This window comes from Rhipicephalus sanguineus, chromosome 8, assembly GCF_013339695.2.
Source record: "Rhipicephalus sanguineus isolate Rsan-2018 chromosome 8, BIME_Rsan_1.4, whole genome shotgun sequence".
Classification (NCBI taxonomy): Eukaryota; Metazoa; Arthropoda; class Arachnida; order Ixodida; family Ixodidae; genus Rhipicephalus; species Rhipicephalus sanguineus.
The window spans coordinates 106,841,962-106,863,261 of NC_051183.1; the positions used below are offsets into that span (position 1 = coordinate 106,841,962).

Here is a 21,300-nt window from a genome sequence, read left to right on the forward strand (position 1 = left end):
TTTGTCGACTGTGCGCGGGGCGTGGTGTACAGGATCCCATTGTCCTGCGGCGCGTGCTACGTGGGCCAGACGGGCAGATGCCTGAACGAGCACTTACGGGAACACTCCAATAACGCTTGTAATGGCAAAGGTGGCTTCCTGGCGCTTCACGTGAGCACGTCTGGGTGCATTCCGCAGTTTGGGTGCACTCCGCAGTCTCGTCTTTTTCCTGTCCTCCGCGTCTCATTTTCGCGCTGTTAACCTTAACTATGGAGAAGTCATACTCTTGCAGACGCAATACCCAACGTGCAAGTCGTCCAGTTGGGTCCTTCAAAGAGGAGAGCCAATAGAGTGCGTGGTGATCAGTTACAGCGCGGAAGGTATGACCAAACAAGTACGGTTGAAATTTCGCGACAGCCCAAACGAGCGCAAGACATTCTCGCCGTGGATAGAAGGTGGCTTGCGTAGGCGATGACACGGTCGTGGCCCTGTTGATGCTGAGCGAGGACAGCGCCGATACCATGACCACTCGCGTCAGTGCGTACTTCAGTGGGCGCGGAAGGGTCAAAGTGCGAGAAAATCGGGGAACTCGTAAGCCGCTCAATAAGGATAGAGAATGCTTGCTCTTGGTGTGGTCCCCAGAAGTAAGAGGTATCCTTCTTAAGAAGGTCGGTCAGAGGACGAGCGATGTCGGCAATTTTTTTTACAAAGCGACGGAAGTAAGAGCATAAGCCCAGAAAACTGCGGACGTCTTTCGGCGAAGAAGGAATAGGAAAATTTCGCACAGCGCGAACTTTCTCTGGATCGGGTTGGATTCCTGTAGAGTTTACGAGATGTCCGAGCACGGTAATTTCGCGGCGACCGAAATGGCATTTAGACGAATTCAGCTGAAGGCGAGCAGAACGAAACACAGAGAGGATAGTTCTGAGGCGCTGCAGGTGGCTTTCAAAAGTCGACGAAAAGACGATCACATCGTCGAGGTAACAGAGGCACGTTGACCAGTTCAAGCCACGCAAAAGTGTCCATCATGCGCTCGAATGTAGCTGGCGCATTGCACAATCCAAAAGGCATGACTTTGAACTGGTATAAACCATCTGGTGTTACGAAGGCGGTTTTTGCGGTCCATCTCATCAACACTAATCTGCCAATAGCCCGAACGGAGATAAATGGAAGAAAAATAGTTGGAGCCATGAAGGCAGTCAAGGGCGTCATCATTGCGGGGCGGTGGATACACATCTTTTTTTGTTATCCGGTTTAGGTGACGGTAGTCGACGCAGAAGCGCAAGGAGCTGTCCTTTTTTTCTTTATTCTTTTTTAACACATTGTGTGTTTAATATTATTGCACGAAGAAAGCAGGCACACGAGTGCAGAGGTGGCGTATTTACAACAAATACAGCTGGTGCCCAAGCGGCGGTAAGAGGCGTCGTCTTCCTCTAATCTGCGCCAGCTTCCTCGTTCTTTTCACCACCACAATATGCATAACAATTCAGGAGGGCACATGGCAGACCACTGCTGCAGGTGTTGTTGTGAACAACATTTTCAGAGCAGCAGTTTCCTTAAGCGAGCGAGCAACAAAATAGAAATAGAAATATTGGAACCGTACCTGATCAACAAAATTCGTAACAGCTGTTGTAGCGAGTCATCCACGTTTCTCTCAAAAGACGAGATGGCGTTCTTGGAAGGACATGTATGATCAATCTTCTAAGGTTTTAGGTTTTAATAAGATAAGACTACATTTTCCTATGATGACCAAACTTCTATATGACAGAGCATACTCGATCTTCCGTTTTTCTTTTAATCCTGTTTTTAAATTGGCTACGTTATCATCTTTAACTTGGCACGTTTTAATCACAATAATACCTTGCTTTCTCTGTTGATGTGCGAGGAACATGTGCAGTAGTGTGCTGTAATAGGATGCTGATCTTCTTACGAGCTAAGAGCTTATTATTGGTCAGCTGCTAGCTCGTAAAAAGGTCACGTGCTATGTGATGCCAGCAGGCAGAAAAAGAGTGTTCCACACTCGGCACCATGGCTGCGGTCGGCGTTGACTAACACTCTTAGGTTTAAGTGCACATGATAACCCATAAAATAAACGGGAGGATAACAGCGCCCGTAACTCAGTGGTATACCATCGGACGCATCATTCGAATGTCGCAGGATCGGTCCATGTCGGCGGCAAGTTATCTTTTCGTCCACTTTAATTTCTTTGCATTTATATCCTAATTACAACAAGTAACATCCCCTCTATTGTTCGTGGCATTATTGTGTGGTACTTCACACACACATACACACACACACACACACACACACACATATATATATATATATATATATATATATATATATATATATGTGTGTGTGTGTGTGTGTGTGTGTGTTTGTGTGTGTGTGTGTGTATATGTGTGTGTGTGTGACTAGGTAAATATGGAAAGAAAAAAATTTCATCCAAAATTCTCTATCCTCATCAATAAGTGCGAATTGGACTACCGGCTAGAACCTTTACGACGACGTATGCCTCGCACGTGTGCTTATACGCTGCAGTCCCGTTTAATACCAAAGAACAGCAGCCGTTCGCTACCCGCGGCAGTTCGTTGTACTTTAGTAATAAATAAAGCAGGTTACCATGTTGCGAGATCACCAGTCGTTGAGACCTTAAAGTGGTATATGGTTGGACCAAGCGTTATTTGTCGCATATGTTCACAGGTTCGTGTTTCAATCAAACATGTATAACCAGTGCAATTTCTTTCTACAGGAGATCTCGATTTGAGCTCGAATAAAAAAAGTGGATGATGTGTGTTGAGCACCTAAAAAAAGGAGACATATATTGTTTGCAAGATATATAAACACTGTAGATGCTTTCATAATTATATGTGAGAAATAAACACCGATAATAGCCATCATACAGGTATATTTAGTAGCTATGCCCAGGCGCATACATGGCCGGATGTAGGAGACCACGCAAGTTTGGAATAGATACCTTCATCTGTATTCGTAATTTTTGTTATCAATGATGCTTATGCGTAGCAGATTTACAAGTGATGGTTTGTCACCCTTAGAGTACTCACAAATCGATAGGCTGCAGTTTAATAAATATCGCAGTCATATTTCCTGCCTTTTCGGATGCATGTAGAGCAACGCAACGTACAAGTTTTACATACTACAGTTAAATGGTGTGACTTCCAAAGCCCACAAATATAACATTTAGTAGAATCCTATATATCGAAATGGATTCCCATCCTCTTTGACTATGTGAATATTATTGCCTTACACTGAAACTATTTTGTCCAAGTATTTGCTACGGCATGTAAACTTTTAGGGCGACTGCTCTATTCCTCTTAAGTATAAACCCGTAAAACGCGCGGTTCTGTGAATCTGACCTACGGCCTCAGCCGGGGTCACGCCGGCGTCTCTGAGCTGCGCCAGCGCTGCACAAAACTGTATACACATTGTCCGACAGATGGCGCTATGGTCTCACCGATGATGTCGCACCGCGATTCTTCAGAGTACAAGCAGGTAATCACGTACTTCGTTCCACGCACCTAACACGTCGTCGCAACGCCAGCCGAAGAGCTTCGGTGAAACGCTATAGGGGCGCATTAGCGAAAGCTAACAGCGGCTGAAGGTCAGTCTTTCGGGACGCTACCAGCACAGGCATTGGCTACATCCATGTTTCTTCCGCATTGGTACCGAGAGGGCCTAGCAGCGGCTGTGCAGAGAAAAAACGAGCTATCACACGACAAACTTCATTTAACCGTGTTCAGCCACGGCATTTTTTTAAAACGCCAATGCCCAAATACTTTAGATACTAAGAAACCGAGTAACCATAGAACAACTGACCTTGTTTTGTACCTGAAAGATGAGATAAAAGTGCTAAGTGTCGAGAACCTGTTTGTGGTGAAAAGCGGCCTCCCAGTCGGCATTAAAGACCTGCTATTTCCGCCCACAAGGAATTGCTTGAATGGGTCATGAAATGTACTGATAATTATAGGGAATTAGAATTTCAGCGCAAAGCTGGTGTTAGCCAACAACTTTTCGTGGTAGTTTCTATTACTAAAAAAACGCCTGTTTTTTTGTTTTTTTTTAAACAAGGTTCCAGCATCGCGCCAACGTTAAATGGCCTTTTTCCGGCAAAAGGCGCGTGCACAAAACCCTGATACCTTAAGTGTCCTGTCAGAGTAAAGTGGTTAAAAAGGCTATTATTTACGTATGTGCTTATGGAACACACGAGATGATTCGTGCCACCATGCCAGTGTCATCAACTTCAAAGCTGAGGGGCTCGCCTCAAGATGTCGAGCTACCCAGACGCGCTGCTAGTCTCCATTGATGATTGGATCCGCAAAGAAAAGTAGAGTAGACGTTGGTGATGAAGAGAACGCAGGAGAACGCGACAGTCGCAGTTAATCCGTTAAATCACCAGTTGTCCCAGTGGCTGAAAATGATTGGACGGCACATGGTTGTTCCTGTTGCTTTCTGGACCACACAAGATGGCTTCGCTCTCAAAAAGGAGTAGTCATATTGTACAACCTTACAAGGTCTGTAGGATAATGCACAGTTATGATTACGTGGATTGTGTGCATATAGTTGTATGTACGATTCCTATGTCTTGTGGTACCTGCTATGTTGGTCACTCGAGCAGGTATTTCAACGATGGCCTTCGGCAGACTTCCAACAACAAGTGTCGCAAGATAGTCTTTGGTGATTTTTTTTGTAGAACGTGGGGCTGCCATATGTAATTTCAGAAAACCTCCGTTGTTTACCAACACAGGGACGACAGCAACCGCATCACCATACTAGCTGCGTAGGTCAGACGAGGAGGATGTTCTTGCGCAAGCAGGCTGTCTCTCAATGTATTCGTTATCACAAAGCATTCATTATTTGGGCAACAGGAAAACAGCAATGCGATGGACGCACTTACACCAACGATGTGTTATTGCATCGGTGAGTAAATCTGCATATGCGCTTTAGGACGAGTTATGGCATCTGCGCATTTGGGTGCGGACTTTTAGCACGCGTTAGCGGTTAGTGTGAGTTTCAGCGTGCGTTAGTTGTTAACATGGCAATACACTGGATTTATGAGCACAGTCTTGACCCAGATAAAATTGACCATAACGCCCTGCCATTTTTCTTACCTTTTTGTTTTTAGGGCCTCTGTGAGTACTAACTAAATATTACTACTCTGGCTTGGTTGAACACGACGCATGCGTGTCATTGTGCCACGCCATGTGATTCCCATCACCTTAATCGTTCCCCTGCATTTCTCCGCAGTATTCCAATATTGGTTAAGCTGTGTCAATAAATTTCACAGGGTCCATAGCATCCACTTATGCGTGTACACCGAATGTCGGTCGTTTACAATGGACATGCCACGGCACCGTGTGCGCGTTTAGGACGAAACTGTGTGGATGCCTGCTGGGATACAGAAAGTTTTCACTAGCCACGCGTGAATCGTAGTGTGGGTGTACCGGACTGCAGCATGCTCCCACATCGGAGAATACGCGACCGCGACCGTGGCCAGTCAGAGTAGCGAAGCATGTGGATTTCATTGCTGCAAAACACATGCCATCTAGGCCATGGCGTGCTCTAAAAAAAACCCATATCCCTCACTGCATGCTTCAGATTTAGTCATCTGGTAGCAGAAAGCAGCGAGCGTCATTCCAAGGTTTTCACAAAGAATTTATCCCCTCAGCACAGACGTGTAGATCAGGAGAAACGCAGGCGTCACCTATAAATCCCATGGGCTTAGAAAAGAAAAGAATAACTGAAATAATTTTTCCTTATAAACCTCAAAACACTTCATATTGCCACGCGCGTTTCTTATTATCACTTTCGCTGTATTCGGTTTTCGCCCACAAAGAGTGTCAGCTACGCTCAGCGCAACCCGTGCCTGATTGTTCGAGAAGCTTCTCGATTATTGTAGACCATTTTGCTAAGACTGCGCGCAAGACGCGAACACTCGAGCTTATTCTAGAGAGTGCGCGACAACCAGCGATAACGCTGGAATATTCTGCGGCACATGCATAAATGCCAACGCGCTTCACCGCTTGTCAGTTGATCGACGGACCAAGCCCTGTTCGCCGCTATCATTGTACAGCGTGTATCGCTGTAGTTCTAGCTCTCATTTCCGGCCACAAGTACAGCCAAATAAACAGTTTCATCCTGCAAACGCCGGCTGCTGTCTTCGTCGGCGTCACGACCATGTGGCAAGATCTTCTAACACCATCGAGCTGCTTTCTAATAGCTCTAATACTTCCGTGTTTTAGATGCGAAGTATCTTAAAGGGCCCCTCACCAGGTTTGACAATTTTGAGCTAACGAGCGCAATGCACACACTGAGCGTTCACGATCACGTCTGCCAAAATTTGCAACGCTACGCGCAGCGGAAATGGGTCAAATTTCAAGGTGAACGCTGCTTGCCCTTCCTCTCGCGGGCGCGCGCTTGAGAATGAGGGGATGACGTACATGGGAAAATGGCCCTACGTAGATGGTAGTGCTGTGACGTCGCCAACAGTAGCACGTGACACTGCGATAAATATTTGACACGACATGTGTAGTTTGTGTAATTTGTTGCTTGAATATATTAATGAAACTTGAGAGAAATAATGAGACACACAAAGGGAATGTGTGCGTCTTTTTCATTTTTTTTCGTCAATCCAGCGAGATGCGGCGCTAAATATGCCTCCCTTTCCCATGCGTTCGTGTCCCCGCGGTTAGCACATCGAGCAGACGCCAGCCCTGGAAACGAAAGTAATGTTCTGGCGCGTTCGAGCATTCATTATGCTAATTTATTCTACCGCGTCCAAGTAAACGTTAATGCGGCACTGGCTCATGATACCGCCACTCTCGTGCCAGCGCCTTTCTCATGCCCGTACAAATGTCTCAACTTTCATGCTCGTCCCGCAGAAACAGGCGGTACACCACAGAGAACGTCGACAAAACGCCCACGGCCGCTACATAAAAACAAAGGTAGCGGCCGTGCAACGCCGCTCGCGTGCTCGGGCTGGCTCGGGCACATCATGCGCACGTGACCATGCATGCGCATGACGTGTTCATGCGTATGTGTCAAGTGAAAAGGGCAGGGAAGGGATTTGGCTTGCTAAGGCTACACGGGGCGATTGGCAAGGGTTTGAAACTCGCCTCCTCGGATCATGGTTTCGCGCCGCTACAAATTATTGTTTTTCTCAGCTCGTAATGAACCGATTTGAAAAATTCTTGCGGCATACTGCTCTTCATTCGGCACACAAAAGCTTCCAGCGTCTAACTAAAATTTGCTACGTGGCCTGGTGAGGGGCCCTTTAAGGCGGAGCTCAATCCGGTGGTGGTGGTGGTGGTGGTGGTGGTGTGCGGCGTGACCACCCTTACTGCGCATGCGCATACCCTCTCCACACACCTCCTCTCCACTCACCCTCTCCCCTTCCCCTCTCCGCTTTCCCTTTCCACTTTCCCTCTCTCATACCCCTCTCCCCTCCCCTTTCCACTCTTCCTCTGAAAGGCGGGCTAGACATGCCGAAATTCTCCCCTGCGCAACGCCGCGATGAGCTCGAGCGCATGCGCGTCCCCTCCCCTTCTCCCCCCTCTCGCCCGCCTGTCGACCGCGTTCCCCGCTCGCCCTGTGAGAATTAACGGCCAGGCTAGATGGAAGATACGACGCGCGTAGCGTCCCTCTTCGCGTTCCACGACGCGAGGTCGGTAGCATGCCCAACGAACGCCAACGGAACGCGATCGTGCAAGTGCTCCGGCTTCGCATCGCCCATGGTCCGCTTTAGCGGGAGATGGTGTAATTTTATGAACGCATCGTGTCGACCTGTATTTTCTTTTCGACGGTCGCCTGAATCTTTCTTTTTGTCCTGTGCTTGCTTTTGCAACGTGAATATATAATGCTCTCACTCATTTTATTTCAAGTTCATCTCTGTTTACCGATTTGCAAATGATGCTAGAGGCCTGCACAAAAGCTCATATTTGTCGTTATTGTGCAAACGAACATGAACTAGCATTCTGACAAATATTCTTTAGAATCAGCGCTAAGATGAGCAGCTTACCTCGTATAAGTTAAGATCTGCATTAGCAATGTCTTCCGATGACTCTGCTGCATAGTGTAGACCAGAAATAACAATTGCTGTGAAACGTATCCAATTTCCCAAATTGTATCGCATTGTATCGTATGCAATGAACTTCTGAGTATCAATTTTCCTCTGTCGCAGACTTTGTAAGCGTTCAAGAAGTAAACCTGGCGCTGTAAACTGTGCGTTTTCTCTCCACTCTCACAAGTTTAAATATGCATTGCAGCACATCTGGGAACCTTTCTCTGGTACGCGTGTTCTTTTCCTGCTGAATGGATTGTCTTGCGCCAGTGAACGATTATATGCCACGCTCAGGCTTCGGCTCACCTTAGCAGAAGAAATCCCAGGAGTACCACAGAAAAGGGAAAACCTAATGTGTATCTTTCGCAGAAACGACAGCAAAAACCGAATAAAACATATATATTGAGAATTGTATTTCGAATTTCGAGATCGTGTGACAACGCAGGCACTGGCGATTGCACTTCTATTCTTTTGTTCCGATTTATAACAATGCTACTTCTTAATCCAAGTGCGAAGCTTCGTTCTAACCATTGTGGTTTTTCACAGGAAAAACAAGTCCTTTAGGTCGCTCACGTCTCTTCTAAAACAAGTACGCGTTCATCGTTATTGCTTTCTGAATTAGCCCTTCTTCGTCCAGTTACTTTTGTTAATACGTGGCAACGCAATTACGAGGTTCACCTCTTCTTTTACTTTTTGGACATATGCTTCATTGATCTAATGCACAGTTTAGGTGAATTAGACTTTTTTTATTTTCGGAGGTCGCCGTGATGGTACAGTGGTGATGGTGCACGGCGTATGAGCTGAAGATTGAGGATTCGACCCCGGCCGCAACAAACGGTTCCCAGATACACCCATAAACGACGTAACAGCCTCGTTACCAGACGAAGCGGTAGCCGTAGAGTGATCACAGAGAATCATAAAGGAAACACAGGGAAACCGTAGCTCTTCTGTTTCTGAAGACTTCACGCTAGGTCGGAAATAGGTAATTTTTTTGTTGGTGTTGTATATCAGCACACCGGCATAGGTAAGCAATGAAAATCTGCTAGCCTTTGCAGCAAGCAAGAAATTTAAAAAAAAGATCTGACTTTCCGCGCAAATCAGCTGTCAGTGCATTATCGACACAATCTTCACTGTTCCTAAGGGTCGGTTATGAAAACTTCAAAAATAAGTTATTGTGTGATTTCTATGCTGCACAAACGAAGGAATTGAAGTATCATCGCATTAGTACTGTTTATAATACTTTGCTGAAAAGACAATGGCAGACATTCACATTCAATTAAGAATCATTATATAAACTTCAATCAGTAATGTTGCAGCTGGCAAATCTGTACTGCTTATTGAAATGATGGAAGGACACCAGGATGATGATACTTCACCTAATAATGCTGTTAAATATTGCGCGCGGCGCGGGCAGGAAGACACGGAGAAAGAAGAGCAGTAGAGCGAGCTTGAAGCCAACTTCTATTTCTTCATAATCTTAGTTTCAAATTCATCGTTATCACCGATATATATCGCATCTTAGGCCACTTGCTTATTAAGCATTTTAATTTATTCGATAATTTTTCATTTTTAGTCCAAATTTACAGTGTTTTTTTTTTAGCGTCATAGGTCTTAACCCTAAATATTCTTCCTCCCGGTTCTTCGCCCATCCCCTTTCGTAGGTGAGCGTCATCAGGAAGAGAGCATCACCATCACACTTATGTGTTAGGCATGGAGGAAAGAAAACGAAATGAGGGAGCGTTACGTCACGCAGCCAGCCTTGGCAAACCAACTCGTTTTGAAGTCAGCAGTGTCGGCCCAACCCGTGACTATTTGCATCAAGATCACGCAAGAAATGAGGTTCGGCTAGATTTCGCGTATGGCGCCCGGCAGCCTTTAATTGAAGCGCGCTTGCTCGGCGCCGACCGGCCGGCTCACAGAGGTGGTTCAAAAACAGAATTCCACCGGTAGTACTTAAACCTACCGCGCACTCTGACGTCTTGATCACGTGTTGGGCCGACACGGTGGGCTTCAATCGTGTGATGTAATTCTACCTCCTTTCTTTTTCCTTCCTCCATGGTGTTAGGGGCAGTTGTGTGTACGCCATATTGGAACAGTACTGCGCTGAGCGCCAATAACGACTGTAGGAGGATTTTCCGGCAGATACTATAGCGGTTGTATGTAACGGAATTATAGCCTCAGACAGGCTGGTAGACGTTTTGATAGCGGGATCTATCCTTGCGAAAGGCGCCTCCATCCTGAGCGTGTGAGCTTGAGTGGCTAGCGATTTACATTTTGTCGCTTGGCAGCGCTCTTGGTAGTTACCATTTGGAGAAGACGTCACATACCGAGGGCGTGAGGATCAGGATCTCGCAAGAATCTCATTTATGGGGTAATAACTTTTTAAAACGTAAGTTAGACGGTATGTCTCTGGTATTTCAAGCACGCCAAATGTAACCAGTAGTAAATCGAAGGCCAGTACTGGCGCTTACAGGCGTAGCCATATCTTCTTTCATTCAACCCAACTGGTCGACTGTAGTAATCCCGCCGATAGCAGCGGACACACAAGTCAGCTGGCAACGAAGGCGCTGTTCCATGTTGCGATGCGTGTCGTGGTAAAACATCCACGACACAAGTGCACTAGCCAAATCCAACGCTTCACATTCTCATAGCTAGGCGTCACCAATAGCACTCTGCAGCACGCGCTCCAGTCATCAGCGTTCTCGACCGCACGTAATCGAAATCAAGTGCGCGTACATGTAAACAGGTATACACACCTGACTGCGCGACTGATAAAGCGCTATCGGTGTACGAAGAAATTTACCGCTCTTTTGCAGTAGACTCATGCGTGTCTATTCCTTTGGTGGCAGGGTCACTTATCTTCACTTTTAGGTCACTCACCACCTCTCGGGATATTGCTGTCTTGTGGTCACAGGATGCGCCCATACTTCAGGGGCTACTAGACTGACCTTCGATTTGCCCTTGAAAAGCTCCATATACTGCGTAGCGTAACAACACAGATATGTAAAGTAGACACATCTAGGGTGTCTTCAACTGTACCAGCAAAGACGGAAGCGTTTGTAGCTATTGTCTCCACTGGGCGGGGCAATTTGATCTGCATTTATATTTACCTGGATGTCTCCGCCCGGCACCCAGCAAACTACATGTTGGATAGATGCATCCGTATGAGGGAAGGAGAATGACAACCGCTTTCGTGGCTGTACGGGCATTTCGTTTGTTCAATAGTTTGCGACGGCAGCTATCATGAAAGTCGAGTAGCCGGCACCACGCATTCGCACCAACCTCTGCTTATATAGATTTAATTAAAAAAGTGGTATTGAGGCGTTTCCTATGCTTAGCTAGAACATGACTATAATTGCGTCTTGTTGGCTTGATTGCTTGATGTACAGAGAGTGCCGCGTAGATCACTGCAGGGAGTATCTTCGTGTCCGGGCACTAAAATATTAGACTCGGATAAGCTGGAGCCAAGATTGCGTTCACTGACCGGCCATTTTGTCTGTGGTTGCGAGTGCATTTTATTACCGGTATCGGGAGCTTTCCCTTTGAATTCGCATGCCCCCCCCCCCCCCCCGATATTTCCAAAAAAACTAGTTACAGTAAAGGCAGAAGAATAATAGCCTGCTTTTTCCTATACTGACTACGAGAGCTTCGTTACTAAATATAAAAAGCCAACTCTGAATGTCGAACAGACGTACAGCCCGTTCGGGTCAGAGGCTTGCAGGCATACAATGAGAAAACCGCCTAGAAAACGATATCAGCTCCTATTGCCATTCTTCGAACAATGCTAAGCAAATAATATAACGCATTGTTTCGGTTTAATAACATCAATAATATAGTTCCCTCATACTTTGTTGGCCCCCATTGACATCCTTTCCCGTTGCATCTAAGCGATATAGCACGAAGCAGAAGTGGCAGGACGTTTACTTCTAGGTAAAGTTCTTTAGTGCGAACGAACGATTTATGCAGGTTACCAGGCTAACGCACAGCCAAAGTGTCAAATAAAAGCGAGAATGTAAAGAGACAATATCTTGCTAACATGTGATATTGCCATGCTCGCTTCCTTTTCTAATTTCACGTAACAGACCCGTTACACGTGTAACCACTGCCTTGAGCGCACCGTGCCGGCATGTCGCACATTCCCGATTATATTAGATCGTCCTGATGCGCTCGAGCGCGCAACGTGAACAGTTGAGTTTATGCTGGAAGTGACGCGGCCGCCAAAGGAAAGGCTAGAATCTTCGGTGCTACATGTACATACAAGGGCCGACACGCCCTAACGTTGGTCGTATTTCTTGACGGCTCACGACTGTTCTCGTCGCTTTCGGTGTACAGCGTTAATTGCCTGTACAGAAGTCAATAGGCTTGTTTAGAACGCCGGAGCGTCGCTCTCGGGCCTACATGGGCAACGCCTACAGATGCTTGAGATGGAGCGCATCTGAGCATGCGGGGCTCCAATGACTGACCTGGCTTACATTTTCTCTCCTTGTTTATCGCCGCGGCCACAGCAAATGTATTGGCCATCAGAAGCGAACGAAAAAAAAACGATGTTAATTAACCACGTGACCAAATCTTCAACCCTGGAGCCACGCCAGTACTACAGGCTGCTTTTGAAAGGGACACTGTAAGGCGTCATGTTGGGAGACGAGTGATGTTAACCGACATAATTTTGTGTGGCAGAAGCGTACAATCGCCCGGCCACACACCATGCACATCAATCACAAATGTTTACGGACCACTCGAGAGCGTGCGAAACTGCCTGTCCGTGTCACATAGAGGTGCACATATTGTCGACCGGAGCGCTAGCCCGGAAATGAATGTTGTTATTCAATGGCATTTCATTTTCCTACTGGGACGCAGCGCCTCGTTAGTTCGTTGTTTTCACGCAGAGCGCTTGTCTACAGCATGACCGTTATACTTCTGCTTGGCTGGCACAATGATAGCTATGACGTCGCGCTTCGAGCGGTGCGCCATTGGGTTGACATCACTTTGTGAGAGCGATTGCGGCTGATAACAGTTATGCTGGTAGACTACTTGCGAAACAGAAGCACGTAGCCTCGGCCATCGAAGAGCGCGTGGCGTTAAAAAGTGAGACATGGAAAATTTGTGTGCTGAGTGACAAAATAGCCAGCCCGTCGATTAAGGGAGGGATGTGTCTTTGTCCTAGCGCTGGCTGCCGATTGCCGTTGACGTAGTGGAAGTGCCGCGAAGAGGCTCTTGGAGGCACACTCGCGTGGTCCGTAAAGTCTTGTGGTCCACTGTACATGGCGTAACGACCGAGTGGCGTTAAGCTTGCCACCTGTTTTAACCTACTCAGCGATTATTCATCATTATCAGCAGTAGCCACAGCTGCAGCATAATCAAAGTGAGGCGTGCAGCTACGTAGGTGCGCGTGTTGCCTTATACAGGCGCGTAATGGGCCATTCGCTAAAGTCACCTTTGAAAAAGACACGCAAAGGCAAAAGTGCTCACATGTAGTCTTCAAAGGACCGGGGTAATGCAAAACATGCGCTTGGGCGTTGGGCCTCACTTGTCTTACATGAGTACATCCAGGCTATCGCCTTGTTGCGTTACATGAGTGTAACACCTACCAAAATCTATCCCATTCCATAGCACACCGCTCCTTCGTTTACTTTTTTTCGAGTTTTCTTTGTTATGCCGCAAGTTTCCATCCATATGTAAGAGAGAGGCGGTATGCAATGGTCTTACACTACTCGCTTTAGGGAGAGCGGATCTGCCGCTCTCCTTAAAGATGTCGGCCGTCTGTCTTCCCACACATCATTATTCTGCGGTGAATTTCCATCTCGTCAGTAGGTTCCGCTATAGGAACTGCACCAGGTATACATACTTCTTCACTGTCCGATGTTTGGTCGCCAATCGGGAACTCTCTCTTTCGCCCGGCTATTTAGTATGATATTTGTGTTCAACTTACTCATATTTAGTGTACCCTCAATCCTTCTCGGTTGGGGCATTCAGTCATTTGTTTTCGCAATTCGGCTCCATCGTCAATGAAGAACAATACGTTTTATGCTTATAGTAGGTAGCGAGATTGCAAAGAAGCTCTTCACATCGCCCCCACCGCTTCCGAGCGAGCATCTCTCTCCCCATCCTCGGCGATTCGCCGCCATTTTCCTCTTTCCTCGTGCCTAACTCTCCCCCTTCAGGTCATGTGACAAACGAACGCCCGCGCCGCCAAAGCAGGCACACTGTCGACTAAGACATCTTCGCTGTAATGTAGCAGATGTACTATGATTCTTCGATTGTCAGTGGCAGTACTCAGATATGCATTGTCGTGGACAAGCGCCTGTCGTGAAATGATAGCCACTATAGACATGTTTCTTGGACGAAGCGCTCAAGAAGCTTGGTCGAGTAATATTCTGGCATAATAAAGGTTAGTTAGCAATAGCCGATTATCAAAGACCTACGGTGTTTTCTGACGACTCTGAAATATTTTTATCCTTTTCTATGCGAATTAAACGAGCATAACGTGAAATGAGGGCTAATCCGTGCCACACTAAATGTCGCGTGGCAGGATTCTGGGATCCCTTCAGGCTTCGCAAAATGTAAATTACGGAACCAGTGGGTGGATTAAAAGTCGCACCATTATCAAACACTCAGGCCTAATTAGTGATCAGCAGCAGCAACCGCATCAACAAAGTATACACCTGAGCGGGTGCGTGTTGTGCCTTAAGACGCGTAGTGGGCACTTCTTTAATTCGCAAAATGACGAGTAATTGATTGCCTAGTGGGCACTTCTCATACGCATTTCAAGTAGGCATGCATTCTAGGAGAGCTTAAAACAGCCAATGTTACGCGCATAGATGTTCCTTTCCGCGCGGCACGTTACGGTATGCCTGGCTAGCAAATGAGACTACCCGCGAACAGAGTCAGATTATTCTATCGCGTTCTAACCTTGAAGACCAAGCGTCCTCTAAGTTGTTGTTTCATTCTTCCCTATCAGGCTTTTTGCATGTATGGGCAAGAAGTGAGGGTTATAAAAACCTTTAGCATTGTTTATCACTCTCTAATATAGGCGTAGGAGCCTGTAAGTGCCTACATTTAACATTGAAAAACACAATTTCGTTTAAGGGTGATGCAGTAAATGCGATAGCAAGAAATTGTGATATTATGCCAATCACGGATAGCAGATGTCCCATTCGAATCTGATCTTGCGTAAGTCAATAAAACGCTGTTTTATTGAAATGCAGCCGCTACAGGGACCGAAGCGGTCCTGGTGCTGTCAGTACTCTAAAAGCGAATTAAGCGCTGAGAGCGTAGCAAGTTTACGAACCGTCTCTTGATGCCTGTCGAGATAGCGCGCGAGCCAGCTACTGCGCCCTTCAAGCGACGCATCCCCCACTTCCCTCCCCTGGCGTCCCTTCATGCTCCTTACGAAAGAAGAGCGGGGGGTTTCCTTTTTGCTTGATGAGAAAATCGATGGCAGGCCTTGCGCGCGAGGTCGCATGCGCCTGTCGTTCGACGGAGATGGGCGACTCGTTTCATCTCCGCATTAGCCACGTTCGTAGCCAGCGCTCGAGAGCTGTCACTCGCGGGTATAACGTGCAATGCGCGGTGTGACGTTATCAATCTGGATTTTATACGGAAAATGATGGTGACGGCGATGCTGATCGCAATAAACGGCAGGAGTTCAGGGGAAAATGAAAGTTTGAACAGCTTAAAAATTGGTGAACACCCCGTTTTTAAGAATTTTTTATTATTTTACCATCGGTACCACGAATATTACATTATAATCGACATATGCAAATTAATACGCAAAAACTAAGGTATTGTTCAACAGTCTCGGGAGAGAACAGCGCTTAGTAATAGGAAGTGAGGCACTGGAAGTGGTAAATGAGTACGTCTACTCAGGGCAGGTAGTGACCCCAGAACTGAACCATGAGACAAAAGTAGGAGGAGCTTGATGTGGGCTAGTTGCTATAACACATTTATTGAAAAGACGCTGTGCAAAAAAACATCAAAACTAGAAGCACACACTTAATGAATAAGGCACCAACGAGACGAACACATCAAGTGACACGGAGGAACACCAGGTGTTCGTCCGTGTCACTTCTTGTGTTCGCCTCGTGGGTGCCTTATTCGTTCCGTTAATATGTACCAACTAGCCCAACAAATGTTCTGCTTGATTGTGCTAACGCATGTAAATTGTGCAAGATTTGCCCATTGTTAAACAAAGTAACAATTAACCTTTGCGCCAAGAAAGTCGCGCTACAGTACGCTCCGTACAAAAAAGATGTATATGCAGTTCCCCTAAGTTGCAACACAGTGTATACAGGACAAACGGGGCGCTGCTACAATTACAGGGCGCGAGAGAACAACTGCGCAGTAAACGGCAATATGGGTGGGCATGTGACAGCTCACTATACGCGTTACAACTGCCGTCCAATCCTTAATCAGGCCAAATTTTTGGCACAATTCTGCGATAGACTAGAGCGGCACATCCTCAAAGCGTTTAGATTGCTCGCGCAGGAAACAGATGCAGTAGCTGCGCGTCAGTGGCACTTGGGCGAAAAAGATTGCCTTTATGTCGCGTTAGAGGCCTTTAGGACGCCATGATGGTGATATCAGTTTCTTTTTCAGGAATACGTATTCACGTTTCTTAAAATAAAATTCAGTTCATCGTTTCCAACTGTCTGTTGTGTTTCCTTCCGTATCGCCCCGCCACGGTGGTCTAGTGGTTATGGCGCTCGACTGCTGACCCGAAGGTCCCGGGATCGAATCCCGGCCGCGGCGGCTGCATTTTCGATGGAGGCGAAAATGTTTGAGGCCCGTGTACTTAGATTTAGGTGCAGGTTAAAGAACCCCAGGTGGTAGAAATTTCCGGAGCCCTCCACTACGGCGTCTCTCATAATCATATCGTGGGGTTTTGGGACGTCAAATCCCAGATATTATTATTTCTTCCGTATCGTGTTCTTTGCGCAATTGTTTTTCATTAAGTATGAGATTGAAGTAACTAGACGAGTGAGACCGCGTTGTAGCGCATTTGGCAGGCATTCTGAAATCATGTTACATCATGATTTCAAAATGCCTGCCAGAATGCCAACTATTCGCCAAAAAAAGTTATACAGGCAATGAATGCTTTTACTACTACTCTGAAATCATGAATGGTAGTTTTTCACTATACCTCAAGAGAAAGGAACATAACAGCTGCATCTTACCAGCACTTACCTATGGTTTCAACTTGAATTCAGGATGATGCAGCGAGCCATTGAAAGGAATATGATAGGTGTACCATAAGGGACATCAGGAGAGCAAAGTGCGTGACGGAACAAACATGTGTTACGGACATGTGTTAACATGTGTGAAGTAATTTCTGTGGTTATATGTGCCCAAACCACTTTTCGAGCGCAAGACATGCTCTAGTGGGAGGCTTCAGATTAATTTTGTCCACCTGTGGGTGCTTAACCTGTACCTAAATCTAAGCACAAAGGAGTGTGTGCATTTAACACCTAGTGAAATGTGGCTGCCATGGCGTTAATATTGACTATGTACAGCTCCTTCTTCAGCAGATATATTTACACACAGCTTCGTAAAAATTAATCTGTATTCAACTTTCATAGAAGCGTCGGCACGTGCCTGGCGTGACCTCTAAAGCTTGTGTAATAAAAGCGACACTGGTGAATGTGTGCTTGTGCCGAACAGATTGAGCTATTATACACTGAAAACACGCACTTTATTTACAGAAAACGTGCACTCAATAATTTAAAGAGCTTAAGAACTATCGCAAGCATATTATCTCATAACATATTTATTTATTTATTTATTCAAAATGCCTTACAGGCCCATTGAAGGGCATTGAGTAAGGGGGGCATCAGTATTTACAAAACAATAAAGAGGAATACAGACAAAAAGCAAAAAATAAAAAGAAAAAGATAACAAACAGCAAGACGGAACAACGTTATACAATGCTAGAGTACAATGAAATCAGGTTATCACGGAATGTTTCACGATTAGGGGTGGATACAATGTGATCAGGAAGATCGTTCCAATGTGCAATGGCTCGAGGTAGTGATGATGAGTTAAATGCCTGCGTGTGACCATGAATGCGCATGAAGCTACGTGCGTTGTGGATGCGTCGGGATGTGCGCACAGGAGAATGAAGTGGCAAACAATGAAATTTATCACTATAAATGTACCTGTGAAACAGACATAAAAGAGCAATGGTGCGGCGTTCTTCCAGTGACTGAAATGCAAGGTCTTGTTTTATTAGTGTAATGCTTGAATGATAGTCGTAGTTCCCAGAGATGAATCTCGCTGCCCTATTCTGGACGGCTTCCAACATACGTACTAGGTAGACTTGATATGGTGACCATGTGGATGCTGCATACTCTAGTTGTGGGCGAACATAAGTAATATATGATAATGCGCGCACGTTAGATGGAGCGCTGCGCAAGTTTCTGCGGAGATAACCAAGAGATTTAGAGGCTTTCGATGAAACAGCTGCTATATGCGTAGTCCAGGATAAATCCGATGAAAGGTGAACGCCAAGATACTTGTAGGATGGTGTAGCCGAAACCATGATGTTATTAATCGTATAGTGAAATGCTGAGTTAGTACGCTTTCGAGTGAACGGGACTAACTTACATTTAGAGGTATTAAGGGACATCTGCCAAGTTTCACACCACCGGAAGGTTAGGTCAAGGTCATTTTGGAGTGCGGAATGATCATTAAAACATTTAATGTTGCGGTATATGGCGCAATCGTCGGCGAACAACCTAACTGAGGATGAAAGGTTAGCGGGCAAATCATTAATGTATATTAAAAAAAGTAACGGACCTATTACACTGCCTTGAGGAACACCGGACGTGACGTCGCAAAGGTTAGATGAGACGTCGTTGACCACCGTAAATTGCTTACGCGAAGAGAGGAAGTTGCGTAGCCAAGACAGGGTTAATGAATCGATACAAAGTGCAGATAGTTTGGAAATTAAACGACAATGAGGGACAGTATCGAATGCCTTGGCGAAATCAAGGAAGAGGCAATCGGTTTGTTCGTTAGTGTTCATATTAAAGTGAAGGTCAGTCGTGAATTCGAATAACTGGGTGTCACATGAGTAGCCTTTTCTGAAGCCGTGCTGATTAAAGAAAAAAAAGTTATTTGATTCAAGGTGATCGTAGATATGTGAAGCTATGATATGTTCAAGTAGTTTGCAGGATATGCATGTTAGTGAAATGGGTCGATAATTACGGGTCGAGTGCCTGTCACTGGACTTGAATACAGGAATTACCTTGCCAATCTTCCAATCATTAGGCAGCTCACCTGATGATAGAGACTGGTTAAATATGAGACACAGGAAAAGACTGGAAATATCAGTAGTGTTCTTCAGTATTTTAGAGTTAATGTTATCAATGCCTGATGAAGTAGAAACTTTAAGATTGGTGATTAGTTTCGCTATACCTTCGGCAGTGACGGCGATCGGAGCCATGAAAGGGAATGGTTGATCTGGGACAAATGGCACATTGGAACAATCTTCCTGTGTAAAAACAGAGGCAAAATACTCATTGAAAGCAATCACGGAAGCTTCATCAGAAAGCGGAGTTTGTTCAGTATCGTGTATTGTAATGTGATTAGCAGACCTATTGTAGGGTGAAATTATTTGCCAGAACTTTTTTGGGTTATTTTTGAGAAGTGAGGACAAGTCCTGCGAGTAATATTTTTTCTTTGCTGCGCCTAAAGCTTTACAGTAGTCTTTTAGGCACACCTTGTATTTATCCCAGTAGCACAGAGAATCATTTCGTTTCGCGGTATTATATGAACGTTTCTTTTTATTTCGTAATGTTCGAAGATGTTTGGTAAACCAGGGGTTAGTTTTATCGTTGGATACAGTGATTAGCGGCACAAACTGGTCAACTAACTCTAATATTTTTTGTTTAAAAAGTATCCAGTTTTCGTTCACGGTCCGTGAGGCAAACGACGGCAGAAAAAGCTCGTGATAAAAATCTTCTAGCTCCGCGCTGAATTGTTCAAAATTACCACGGTTATAATCCCGAATTCTTTTGTTCACTGAGCCTGTGAAAGTTACGGGTAGATTGATCTGGAAATTAAGGAGCTTGTGGTCGCTAAATCCTTCTATGTAAGTAATCGTTCCAGTGGTCTCTGGTGCATCAGTGAGAACAAGGTCCAGTATGTTAGTACCACGGGTGCATTGGTGAACAACTTGTGATAAGTTGTAGTCGAGAGTCAATTCGAGAAAATTTGATGAGACGCGACACGTGGTAGACATGGTAGACCAATCAATGAGCGGGTAATTGAAACCACCAAAAAGGTATATTATGTCAGCTGGATAGAGTTGTGTAGCTCGCTCTATGTTATCACGTAGATCTTTGGGAAAAGAGAAATGAGCATCCGGTGGGCGATAACAGGATCCTATAAGTATTTTAGCGTAAGTTGTAGCGCATGCAGTCCAAGTTATCTCTATAGAAGGGTTAGTATCAAGGGGAAATGATGACACTGTCTTTTTTACTGCTATTAACACGCCGCCTCCTCTTCTATCGATACGGTCACATCGATATATGTTATAGTTGTCCTTATCTGGGAATAGTTCTTCGTTGGTTACGTCGGGATGAAGCCAAGTCTCCGTGAGTATTAATATGTCTGCATCACTATCATCTAGGTAGGAGCACAACTCATCCCTCTTGGGCAGTAAGCTTCGAATGTTAGTAAAAGACACAGATAAGGATGGCGACTTTAACTGACTCCGCTTACGCATGCGCGTGTTAGCCTCACGCTATCTCGTAGACAGCACAACTACGTTGTTAGAATTATCGAAAACGTAGGTGTTAGTGTCAATGCGAAGTTTATCAACGGATAGCTTAAAGGGTTTGTTTTGAGCCTTTGCGTATTCCAGAAGCTTTCGGCGAGCTTGTCGCGTTTTCGTAGAAAAATCTTCGCGAATATAAAAATTACTTCCCTTAAGCTTACGCGCATTGGACAGAATCAGCTCTTTGTCCTTGAAAAATGTAAACTTTGCAATAATTGGCCTTCGTCTATCCGTGTTAAATCTGCCCAGCCTGTGAACGCGCTCTAATTGGGGACTTGTTATGGAAAGCCCAGTGGTCTGAGCAAAACTTCGCTATCTTATCTTCCGAGGCAGCCCAGTTCTCATTGGGGTCATCTTCAAGGCCAAAAAAGAGAAGATTAGACCGACGTAACCTATTTCTGCATCATCACACCTATTCGTAATTTTAGACAGCTGGTTCGTCACATCGCGTAAAGCGTCATCGAACCAA

The 21,300-nt window shown here is 45.6% G+C and overlaps 1 protein-coding gene and 1 long non-coding RNA gene across 2 annotated transcripts in view; one reads left to right on the forward strand and one right to left on the reverse strand.

Moving 5' to 3' along the window:
- Nucleotides 1-8,227, reverse strand: part of LOC119402930 (uncharacterized) — a 47,093-nt gene extending 38,866 nt beyond the window's left edge. Inside the window, exons 1-2 of the mRNA XM_037669960.1 lie at nt 8,015-8,227; nt 2,602-2,783 (exon numbers count right to left, since the gene is read on the reverse strand). Coding sequence (XP_037525888.1) covers nt 2,602-2,783; nt 8,015-8,128 — 296 coding nt within the window. The 5' untranslated portion in view covers nt 8,129-8,227. The remainder of the gene's footprint in view (nt 1-2,601; nt 2,784-8,014) is intronic.
- LOC125759585 (uncharacterized) overlaps nt 1-21,300 on the forward strand; it is a 504,118-nt gene that overhangs the window by 119,272 nt on the left and 363,546 nt on the right. The window lies entirely within an intron of this gene.